This window comes from Staurois parvus, unplaced genomic scaffold, assembly GCF_062004578.1.
Source record: "Staurois parvus isolate SC_StPar_1 unplaced genomic scaffold, SC_StPar_1.0 ptg000092l, whole genome shotgun sequence".
In the NCBI taxonomy this organism is placed as follows: Eukaryota; Metazoa; Chordata; class Amphibia; order Anura; family Ranidae; genus Staurois; species Staurois parvus.
The window spans coordinates 1,664,034-1,676,694 of record NW_028317888.1 but is presented as its reverse complement, the minus strand read 5'-3'; the positions used below and the strand labels follow the sequence as shown (position 1 = coordinate 1,676,694).

At 47.2% G+C, this 12,661-nt stretch overlaps 1 protein-coding gene across 1 annotated transcript in view; it reads right to left on the bottom strand.

The window, feature by feature from the left end:
* The window catches only part of LOC149468111 (uncharacterized), an 85,885-nt gene extending 75,102 nt beyond the window's left edge, over positions 1-10,783 (bottom strand). The window contains exons 1-4 of the mRNA XM_089670676.1: positions 10,670-10,783; positions 8,416-8,607; positions 8,165-8,306; positions 6,053-7,442 (exon numbers count right to left, since the gene is read on the bottom strand). Of these exons, the coding sequence (XP_089526802.1) occupies positions 6,053-7,442; positions 8,165-8,306; positions 8,416-8,607; positions 10,670-10,783 (1,838 nt within the window). The remainder of the gene's footprint in view (positions 1-6,052; positions 7,443-8,164; positions 8,307-8,415; positions 8,608-10,669) is intronic.
* Positions 10,784-12,661: the final 1,878 nt, after the last annotated feature.

The following is a 12,661-nucleotide window of genomic DNA, read 5'->3' as shown; positions in this document are numbered from 1 at the left end:
TTCTAGAACCATCTCCCACCTTCTGGTATCCATCACTACACTCAGTCCCATCTCTTCCATGGTCTTTTATCCTCTTTTCCTGTCTCCTGATGGTTTGGAGGATTTCTACATATTGCTCTCATGACAGGTCTACTTTAATTGTATGCAGAGGGGAGGGGGAGGAGTACACAGACTCCTCCCAGTGTTGGTTTATGAGGGGGACCTATAGGGTATTCTGCCCTGTCCAATCACAATATCCCCTGAGGAGCCCCCACTGTGTGCAGGTACCCCCCAGACATGAGACTGTCCTCCAATCTGGTCATTTTCTGATAGATCAGATGACAAAGTCATATCTATGAGGGTTTCTGTCATGTCATGTCTATGGGCCCCTTATTGTACTATAACCCCTCCTGACCTATACTGGGAAATATCCGGGCTGTGATTGGTGAGGACAATACTGCTGTTATCTCCAATATTGTTCTATGGGTGGGATTTGTAGGAAGATCCTGTACAGAGGCACCTATTCATTCACAAAACTGAAGCCCAGGAAACACCCTTTACTATGCTTCAGTGAATGACCACAGGAGTGATCAGTACCAATCACTCACTGTGTTCATTCAGAAAGGGGCTGGTAAACATGATATGCCAACCCCCCACTCTCCATCCTGAACACCACACTGATCTCCAACCCTAGCAGCAGCCAGTGTGGGGGGCAGGAGGGGAAGTCAGACAGCAGCACTGCAGAGGGGGGCTGGGGTATCGGTAGGAGGTCCCAGCACAGGGAGGGAGTTTCAGTGATGGGGAAGTATTTGGACATTTTGATCTCCTTATGGCTCCCCTGCAGCAGCTGAAGCCAGTGGGAGGGGAGAGAAGAAACCAGATGCAGGGGAGCCACAGATGGAACGGTGATGGGAGGAGGGGGGACGGGTGCTGTGGGGGGATCAGTGCAGCATAGGGAGGATCAGTGCTGTGGGGGGATCCGTGCTGTGGGGGATGGGTGCTGTGGGGGATGGGTGCTGTGGGGGGATAAGTGCTGCAAGGGGATGTTAGAGCTGTGGGGAGCCATCTTAGAGGACAGGCAGAGGGGCTGTGGAGTGGAGGGAAGCTCAGCAGACCAGGCACTCATAGCAGAAGGGGGAAAGCCATGACAGTATGTTGTAGTCACCTGACCAGCTGGAGGCAGTTCTGTAGGTCAGTAGGACATCAGTACATCCATGGCAGGGAAAGGGTTCAAGTGCCACCTAGGGGCCATTGTTCAGTAACAACGTTTTTTATCATCTCAATGGCACACCCCATCTTAGGGCTGGACATGTTGGGTATCTATTGACTTGGCACAACCTCATCTTTTATATATTACAAACAATTGGTAAAATAATGTATTTGTGTTCTCAAACATTACATTTAGTGTATTTTGTACTGATGGAGCGAATATCATGTGACATAAATAATCAGAACTCTCACCATTGTATTCTCCAGGGCCTCTGATGTCACAGAATAGATGTTTGGGGGTTTATCTCATCTTCAGGACCAAAATCTGCATTTTCCCATGTGTGCAAAATCATGCAGAAACAGCTCTGGCAGTGAGAGGGTTAATGTGGGCTAGATGGGATCCCTCTGCTGGGGTCACACTGTACACATTAGAGCTCCCCCTAGCTGCAGCCTGGTAATAACATTGCTGGGAGGTCTATTCACTGCTACATACTTCCCACCTTTATAGAAACATATTCTGCAGCACAGTGGCTCAGTGGTTAGCACTTCCTCCTAGCAGCTCTAGTCATTGATTTGAATCCCAACCACTTCCCTACCTGTGTGGAGTATGCATGTTCTCCCTGTGCCTGCGTGGGTTTCTTCTGGGTACTCCAGTTTCCTCCCACACTCCAAAGACATGCTGGAAGGTAATTGGCTCCTGTCTATATTGGCCCCTAGTATGTGTATGTATGAATGTGAGTTAGGACCTTGGACTGTAGGCTCCTCGGGGGCGGGGACTGATGGGTAATATGTAAATTGATGGCCCTATATAAGTAGCTGTAATCATCTAGGAGTCTGTCCATAAAACAATTGCACAGCAATACACCCGGTGAATGTGCCTGTCATTCCCTCTGTGTGAATGGGATGGGGGGAGTAGAGGGAGTAGGCTCTGTGCTGGGCGGGGTGAATGGTTTCCATGGATATAAAATGGAGAATACCACATTTGGCAATAAGATGGTTCTAGTTTCTATGATACTTAGCGCCATCTAAAGGCCAGAAAAGTATGACATTTATTTATTGACTTTGTAAATTCATCCTTGCCCCTAGGTGGATGCTGCTCCCATCCCCCGCCGGGTCCAAGTGTGAGAACTCAGCGATCATGTGATTGCTGAACATGAGTTCTCACAGCCATTCTGAGCAGAGAGTGGTGACTGTCAGTCACCGCTCTCTGCCCTGCCCCCCCCACACTCACTGGGCTGTGGAGGGGGAGGGTGCGGCTGGTCCAGACTCTGATGTCAGGATCTTTCCCCAGCCTGGACTGGCTGAGTGACGTCAGCTGACAGTGGGCTTCGCCTGAAAATGGGTCACAGGAGATCAGAATGAACTGCACTCCTCTGATCCACAGGAGAAGTACAGACAAAAGAGCTTTGCCTGAACTTCTCCTTCAAAGAATATGTTCCTCCAACATGTCCTATTCCTGATCTGTGCCGGCTGTCCCATGTCCTGGTATGAAGACGTCTCCTCTCCTCTCTGTATTGCTTCCTTTGTGTGAGATCCCCGGTGATCCTGCCAGTCCCTCTGATTTCCTATTAAACCTGACCATACTAGGCATGACAGCTCAGTGTGGTCAGTTTTGTAGCTGTGCTGGGAGCTCAGTCTGCTCTCCTCCAATCATCAGACTTGTCCTGACACCCCCCTCCCTACACAGCCATTCACTGGGAAGACCAGTGAACAGAAGACAAGTGATCACATGAATAGTAGTAAGCAAGATGTCACTTCCTGATATCATTGCTTACTACTAGTGAAATCTGTGAATGATCACCGAGGTCACATGGTACAGGGCTATTCCCAACAGACTTGTACCATGTGAATACAGCTCTCACAGTATTTCTCAATGGCTGCAGGAATGCAGCCGGAGAGAAGGAGAAATTATTGCTTTTACAGCCTTTAAGGGTGTAAAAAAACAAAAATGTAAATTTTATTTGGAAAAATTATAATTTTTGGTTAAAAACTAATTTGTTTTTTGTTTTTTTACTAAAAAGATATCTGAATACATTTTGGCCAAGATTTATGAAGAAAGATTATTTATTTGCAAACTTTTATAAGAAAAACACTTTTTTCAAAATTTTTGGACATTTTCATTTATATAGCAAAAAGATAAAAATTCCAGCGGTGAATAAATACCATCAAAATAAAGTTTTACCAGTCTCAGAGTGCGGGAGTGTGACCTCAGAGTGCGGGAGTGTGACCTCAGAGTGCGGGAGTGTGACCTCAGAGTGCGGGAGTGTGACCTCAGTGCAGCAACTTAAAAGGTGAAACTAATATATGAGACTCATTCCATGCAAAGCAAGATAGTTCAAGCCGTGATTTGTCATCATTGTGATGATTATGACTTACAGCTCATGAAAACCCCAAATCCACAATCTCAGAAAATGAGAATATTCCATGCAATCAATAAAACACGGATTGTACATAGAACAATATTGCACCTCTGAAAAGTAGAAGCTGCATATGTACTCAGTACTTGGTTTGGGCCCCTTTTGCAGCAATTACTGCCTCAATGTGGCGTGGCATGGAAGCTATCAGCCTGTGGCACTGCTGAGGTGTTATGGAAGACCAGGATGCTTCAATAGCGGCCTTCAGCTCTTCTGCATTGTTCCGTCTCATGTCTCTCATCTTTCTCTTGGCAATGCCCCATAGATTCTCTATGGGGTTCAGGTCAGGCGAGTTTGCTGGCCAATCAAGCACAGTAATCCCACGGTCATTGAACCAGGTTTTGGTGCTTTTGACAGTGTGGGAGGTGCCAAGTCCTGCTGGAAAATGAAGTCAGCATCCCCATAAAGCTCGTCTGCGGAAGGAAGCATGAAGTGCTCCAAAATCTCCTGCTAGACGGCTGCGGTGACCCTGGACTTAATGAAGCACAGTGGGCCAACACCAGCAGATGACATGGCTCCCCAAATCAACACAGACTGTGGAAACTTCACACTGGACTTCAAGCATCTTGCAGTGTGTGCCTCTCCATTCTTCCTCCATACTCGGGGTCCTTGTGCCTCTCCATTCTTCCTCCATACTCGGGGTCCTTGGGCCTCTCCATTCTTCCTCCATACTCGGGGTCCTTGGGCCTCTCCATTCTTCCTCCATACTCGGGGTCCTTGTGCCTCTCCATTCTTCCTCCATACTCGGGGTCCTTGTGCCTCTCCATTCTTCCTCCATACTCGGGGTCCTTGTGCCTCTCCATTCTTGCTCCATACTCGGGGTCCTTGGGCCTCTCCATTCTTCCTCCATACTCGGGGCCCTTGTGCCTCTCCATTCTTCCTCCATACTCGGGGCCCTTGTGCCTCTCCATTCTTCCTCCATACTCGGGGTCCTCGTGCCTCTCCATTCTTCCTCCATACTCGGGGTCCTCGTGCCTCTCCATTCTTCCTCCATACTCGGGGTCCTCGGGCCTCTCCATTCTTCCTCCATACTCGGGGTCCTCGGGCCTCTCCATTCTTCCTCCATACTCGGGGTCCTTGTGCCTCTCCATTCCTCCTCCATACTCGGGGTCCTTGGGCCTCTCCATTCTTCCTCCATACTCGGGGTCCTTGGGCCTCTCCATTCTTCCTCCATACTCGGGGTCCTTGTGCCTCTCCATTCCTCCTCCATACTCGGGGTCCTTGGGCCTCTCCATTCTTCCTCCATACTCGGGGTCCTTGTGCCTCTCCATTCTTGCTCCATACTCGGGGTCCTTGGGCCTCTCCATTCTTCCTCCATATTCGGAGTCCTTGGGCCTCTCCATTCCTCCTCCATACTCGGGGTCCTTGTGCCTCTCCATTCTTGCTCCATACTCGGGGTCCTTGGGCCTCTCCATTCTTCCTCCATACTCGGGGTCCTTGGGCCTCTCCATTCTTCCTCCATACTCGGGGTTCTTGGTTTCCAAATGAGATGCAAAAGTTGTTCTCATCAGAAAAGAGGACTTTGGACCACTGAGCAGCAGACCAGGTCTGTTTTTCTTTAGCCCAGGTAAGACGCTTCTGACGTTGCTTGTTGTTCAGGAGCGGCTTGACAAGAGGAATATGACATTTGAAGCCCATGTCCAGGATCCGTCTGTGTGTGGGGGCTCTTGATGCACTGACTCCAGCCTCAGTCCACTCCTTGTGAAAGTCCCCAACACTTTTGAATGGTCATTTCCTGACAATCCTCTCCAGGCTGCGGTCATCCCTGCTGCTTGTGCACCTTTTTCTTCCACACTTTTCCCTTCCACATAACTTTCTATTAATGTGCTTTGATACAGCACTTTGGGAACATCCAACTTCTTCTGCAATTCCCTTTTGAGGCTTTCCCTCCTTATGGAGGGTGTCAGTGATGGTGTCAGGTCAGCAGTCTTTCCCATGATTGTGATTCCTACTGAACCAGACTGAGAGACCATTTAAAGGCTCAGGAACCCTTTGCAGGTGTTATGGCTGAATGAGCTGATTAGAGTGGGACACTTTGAGCCGAGATTATCCCACCTTTTCACAAGATTCTCATTTTCTGAGATTGTGGATTTGGGGTTTTCATGAGCTGTAAGCCATAATCATCACAATGATGACAAATCACGGCTTGAACTATCTTGCTTTGCATGGAATGAGTCTCATATATTAGTTTCACCTTTGTTGCATTACTGACATAAATGAACTTTTGCACGATATTCTAATTTTTCGAGTTTTACCTGTATCTGACGTGTATATCAAAGTGTGCTTCTTCCCCACATGAGAGCTGGGTTGTCCAGCAACATTCATCTAGAAGACATTTCCCGCACTCAAGGCTCTAATACATTTCCAGGGTTGTGTGTGACCCCTGATGTACAGGAAGACAGGACTTCAGTGAGGAACATTTCCCTCATTCAAGACAGGAAAGTGATTACTCCCCTGTGTGAGATCTCTGATGTTTGGAGAGATTGGACCTCCATGAAAAACATTTCCTGCACTCAGGACAGGAATATGGCTTCTCCCCTGTGTGAGATCTCCGATGTTTGAGCAGACTGGACTTCTCTGAAAAACATTTCTCACACTCAGGACAGGAATATGGCTTCTCTCCCGTGTGAGATCTCTGATGTGTGAGCAGACTGGACTTCTGTGAAAAACATTTCCCACACTCAGGACAGGAATACGGCTTCTCCCCTGTGTGAGATCTCTGATGTGTGAGCAGACTGGACTTCTGTGAAAAACATTTCCCGCACTCAGAACAGGAATATGGCTTCTCCCCTGTGTGAGATCTCTGATGTTTGTGCAGACTGGACTTCTCTGAAAAACATTTCCCACACTCAGGACAGGAATACGGCTTCTCCCCTGTGTGAGATCTCTGATGTATGTGAAGACTGAACTTCATTGAAAAACATTTCCCGCATTCAGGACAGGAATATGGTTTCTCCCCCGTGTGAGATCTCTGATGTGTGTGCAGACTGGACATCTGTGAAAAACATTTCCCACACTCAGGACAGGAATATGACTTCTCCTTTGTGTGAGATTTCTGATGTGTGTGAAGACTGGACTTGTCTGAAAAAAATTTCTCACACTCTGGACAGGAATATAGCTTCTCCCCCATGTGAGATCTCTGATGTTTATAAAGTTGATACATCTGTGAAAAACATTTACTGCACTCAGTACAAGAATATGGCTTCTCCCCCGTGTGAGATCTTTTATGCACATTAAGATTGGATTTAGAACAGAAATACTTCCCGCACTCAGGACAGGAATATGGCTTCTCACCTGTATGAAAACGCTGATGTCTATAAAGATTGGACATCTGTGAAAAACATTTCCCGCACTCAAGACAGGAATACGGCTTCTCCCCCGTGTGAGATCTCTGATGTGTGTAAAGATGGGACTTCCTTGAAAAACATTTCCCGCACTCAGGACAGGAATACGGCTTCTCCCTTTTGTGAGATCTCTGATGTTTGTTAAGACTGGATTTCTGTGAAAAACATTTCCCGCACTCAGGACAGGAATACGGCTTCTCCCCCGTGTGAGATCTTTCATGCGCATTAAGATTGGATTTAGAATGGAACCTCTTCCCACACTCAGTACAGGAGAAGCTCTTTGCTGTTGGAAAGCCGGCCCAGTACCGCACAGTCTGAGGTTCCTCAGTATACGAGGAATTTGATGGTTCATCTACACTGGGTGGTGCCTGATGGACATTGGAGGGAGCCGGGTTTTCTCCTGGACTAAACTGTGTGATGTCCTCATCTTCTACTTTCCAGTCTGGAGACAAAGTGAGACAATCCTCGGAGGTTTTCCTCATCTCCCGGCCATGGACTAAAATACAAAGGCAAAGAGGATTACTAGACAGGAGCTGATTGGTTCCCCCAAACCAGGACTCCGCCCACATCAGGCAGCTTGGTCTCTAAGGAGCTTACAATTCCACCCTCAAGGGAACTAGGAAATGGCTCCTCTGATCTCCTACCAGGTCATTTCTTTATTCATGGACCTTAGTCAGAGAGTGAGGAAACAACCAGAGCTGTCTTTTATAGGAGGGACAGTGATGAGGGGATTACAGGAGGGTTTACAACCACTTTAAATGTCTACACAAGACAAGTTGCAGAGATCCCACACCGCTGCCTCCCATCTCCTGAGACTGCACTCAGTGACTTGGGTCTGAGACACTACAGACATATCCCTCCACCCGGCACAGCCTGGGAGAAATGTTCTGTCAGAGATCTTACTAGACTTGGACATTGTGCAAAAGATCAAAAGAACATGCCCTACGGGCCTAGGTCTAGGATTGTCTAGGGTGAAAATGAACATTTTTCTGCCAGCTGAACCCCAGAACCTCCATAAATCCAGTCTAGATACATAAATTGTGTCTGCAGCACAGAGAAGGAAGATTATCCGAGAGAAATCCAGGAATACAGGACGGGGAACACAGCTCAGGAAAGTGACCAGGGGATTACAGGCTGATATCACCCAGTCCCCGCCCTACTCTGGACCAATCAGTGAGCAGTATGGGTGGAGGAATGGATTTAGTGTTCATGACCCACCTGTGCTGATCTCTGTAGGAGTGTCCTCCTCTATAAATGTCCCCGTTATTCCATCCTCCTCCATAGACTGCTGATCATCCCTCACATACGCCTCTTCTTCTTCTGCTTTCACCTCAAATTCTATATCGATTGGATCTCCATTCTAAATCATGAAAATTCGAAATTTCTCATAATATATAAATATAAGCTAACATGAAAAATCCACATATTATCTCCTCAAATCCATGTTCAAGATGTTCTGTACAACCAACCTTGTAATGAGGAGGGATGGTGTGATCTTCCTGTTTGGAATCCGGGGAATACAGAGGACGGGGACATCTCTCTGGTGGGTTCCTGGTATTAGGTGGCTCCATCATATCCTTGTGTCCTTCTGAAAACTCCTCCATCACTCCATACTCCTCATCCTCCTCTTTAACAATATTCTCATCCCCGAGGTTTCCACTCTGAATGCATAACACAAATCCTTTCAATGGTAACAATGCAGATAATGTACAGATCCTAATGATACTATCAGTGATTGGATAATGTCCCAGTTTTCCCAGCACCGCTCACCTCTCCTGTCAGCAGCTCCATCATCTTCTTGGTGACTTCTAGAATCTTCTGCATGTTGTGTCTCTCAGGGTTTAGGGAGTCACATGGAGGCACTGTGATGGTCATATGATCACCTGACTTCAGAAGAGGAAATCTCTGTATTGAGGAACCAATAGGAATATCATGTTAGACTCCCAGAATCCTCCTCACCTCTCCGGTCAGGTCTGTTTTATTAATAGAGATAAGAGTGATGTCATGTGACCTCCCAGAATCCTCCTCACCTCTCCGGTCAGGTCTGTTTTTTATTAATAGAGATAAGAGTGATGTCATGTGACCTCCCAGAATCCTCCTCACCTCTCCGGTCAGGTCTGTGTTTTATTAATAGAGATAAGAGTGATGTCATGTGACCTCCCAGAATCCTCCTCACCTCTCCGGTCAGGTCTATGTTTTATTAATAGAGATAAGAGTGATGTCATGTGACCTCCCAGAATCCTCCTCACCTCTCCGGTCAGCAGGTAGATGATCTCCAGGGTGAGGTTTAGTATCTTCTCAGTCATGTGACTCCGGTCCTCCTCCATCCTCATTGGTGCCATCATGTGATCTATACAGGTCTCCTTGTAGACGGATAACTTTGGGAAATGAAAGTAAGAATGATTTGGATGGTATTGGTCACACAATAATAGGATGTGGATGTGAGGGGGGAATAGGAGGGTTGCTGGACATTGAAGAACTACTCCCCCCATGGGAAGACATTTAGTTTGGACTGTTTAGTGTTTACTACAGTTTTGAGGTCCGAGGACCCTTTTCTCTGTTGGGTTTGTTTGGTCTCTGAACTGGTTTTGATGAGTTTTAGATCTGCAGACAAGGAATGATAAATCTGATCCTTCCTATGACTAGTTTGCTCTGAGGCAGTGCTGTGAGGTCAATGTCGGCTCATCATGCAGGGATGGTCACTTTACATCACCCGACGCCCGGGACATGTAGTTCTGGGTGCCGGGCAAGTATTGTTTTTATTCTTTATCCCTGCTGAGGGCAAGCCACAGGGCTCTCCTTTCAGGTGCCAGCCTCTGCCACCCCGTGTGTGTGATCCTCTCCTGTACCTACTATGCTTCCCCGGCTCTGCTTGCCCATTTGTGGGTGCAGTTCAGCAGGTGCCGGAGGGTAGAGGGGACAGATGTCAGGGCTCTGTCCTCAGCAGAGGTGTTAAGAGACCTGGCACCCCTGCCAATACCTTGCATGGCCGCAGAAGTTCACATTGGCTCAAATTTGGTGGCAAACGGCCTTTATAAGGAAACCCTGCACTACTCTCAGGTTCTGATTGATCTCTGGCTCCCCAGTACCTTGTTCCTGTTCCACTGTGAACTGTGATTTCCTGTTACTGACTTGGCTTGCTCCTGGACCTGTCTTCTCTGCTTAAACCCTGACCTGACCTGACCTCGGCTGGCTAACAGATATTTTCTCTTTCTCTTCTGTGTATGACTTCAGCTGGGCTAACGGATATTCTCTCTTGCTCCTCTGTGTATGACCTCAGCTATCCCATCTGACTATGTCTCTTCTGATCTCCACCCGGTACTGGATCTTGGCTTTAAACCGGCTATCCAGTAATCCTGTTCCCCGGAAGGGCTTGCATACCTCGCACAGGTGCCACCTGTCTGCAGACCTCATCTCAGTGCATCAGCTGTGCTCCTGGGTGGACCACCAACAAGCACTCCTACAGGTGACCTATGCCACTTTGGTCCTGACTCCTGCTGTCCCACTCTCAGGGGAGTCTGGAACTTAGCCATAAGGGAAGCCCTCTCTCCATTGGCGTCTCTCACCAGGTACGTGATAGTATCAACCAGCCATTATGTCTGAGGCCGAGAGAGGTGCTTCCGCATTAGAGGCCCTGTGACAACAGATGACGGTACTTACGCAAGTGGTCATGGATCTGCAGGAGGGATATTTTCAGCTGGAGGGACATCTTCATTTACTCACTACCACTGCACCTTCTGCAGACCAGAATCCATTGCCTAGTCCTATCCCTACAGTGGCACCAGCCAGTTCGCCTTCCACTGTTACACCCACTTTGGTACTACCTAGAGTTACCATTCTGGAATGCTTGCTGGGGACCAATGTAAATTCTGAGCCTTCAAGAATGCTTGTGAGTTGTATTTTGCACTGCAACCCAGGACCTTCTCACTTGCGGCAGTTAAAGTGGGGTTCATCATTTCTCTCCTATCTGACAAACCTCAATCATGGGCACACAGCTTACTGGAACAAAAGGACCCAGCGCTGAAGTCAGTGATCACATTCTTTGAAACCATGGCAGCTCTTTATGATGACCCCCAGAAGACCTCTACTGCTGAATCCGCCCTTCATGCTCTACAACAAGGCCGACGGCATGTGGAGGACTACATTGTGAAATTCCGCAAATGGTCCACCAATACCGGGTGGAATGACGCAGCCCTAAAATACCAGTTCCATCTAGGTCTGTCTGAGTCCCTCAAGGATGAATTAGCTAGGGTGGAGGCTCCCTCCTCCTTGGAGAACCTTATTCAACTCGCTACCCAATTGGATTGACAGCTACGGGAGAGATGTTCTAAACGTACCCAGACCTTTTGCCAAGGGTTCTGCCAAGGGTTCCAAGACCAGTGGATTCTGTCCCTATTTCTCTGCCTATCGGAAATCCTGAAGTAGAACCCATGCTAATTGGCCTTCTCCGACCTGCCTTAACTCCAGTGGAAAGATTACGCAGACGGCAAGGCAACCTATGCCTTTACTGCGGGGCTGTCACAGATCCACACCGCACGCACTTGCCCACACACAGTGCAATTGCATACAGATTGGCAATGAACTTAAACCGAGCATATATAGACACTGTAATACAATAATCTCTCTGGAGATATGAGCCGGAGCTTAAGTACCCAGAAGTCACTTATTAATTTTATGATTTAATATCCCAAAAGTGGGCAGTGCATAAAATATGTACAAAGTATAAAAAGTTTCAAATAATACAGAACATACAAAAAGACACACAATTGGCTATTCACTATAACATTAAAGGGAATAAAAACAGAAATAAAACTTTTACCAAGAGTTATCCTGTGAATGAAGCAAGTCAGAGAAAGTCTGCAATTCACCAGTCAAATAGAACCGGCTCCGTACGAGTCACCCCATCCATTTCTCAGGGTCCTCAATTTATGGAAATATGGACGTAGGCTGGACATTAGCCCTTGGCCAATCAACCTTGGGGGGTGTTCCTGTACCAGCCCACAGGACATTCGAGGTACTGAAGTGCCTAAAGTCAATTGGACCAGGAATGGTTTGAATCACCAAGTCAGGGATAGAATTTCCAACACCAGCGCATCAATCCGATCGTGACAGTACCAATCTGTTCAGCTGTTGCAATCAGGCACCATATAACTGTTTTCTGTGTTTCTCTGGGATTCTACAGAGGCTACAAATACAGTTTTACATGCAGATGTAGCTTACAGTGTGTCCAATCAGAAGAAAGTATTTTCATCTCTCTGGAACTAATATTGAATCTTTTATGAGAGATTAAATATATTCCTCTGATCTGTGGATATAAATCATAGCTAGCAGACAAAGCGGAGCCCTCTCCTGGTCTCCTGCTTTTTCCCAAAGCCAAAATGGCTGGAGCTCTTCTTTTAGTTTTCAAGAAGGTGGCAATCTCTGGCTACATAGGTGACAACGTTTTATTGACATCTAGGTGTCACCTCTAGCTTTTGAGCTGCTCTGTCCTTTCAGATGCTAATTGGTGAACATATGTCTCTGACTGAATCCTGAACACTTATCTTTAATAACATGGACTGAAACTAAATATATAATGACATATTTCTACTGATCACATCTCAACTACTTGAATCTTACATTTATGTCATGGGGCCATGGGCCATTTCTTACACAACTGCCCAGTGCGACCAAGTAAGTCCAGCCAGCCTCATCCTTCATATATCCACTTATCCA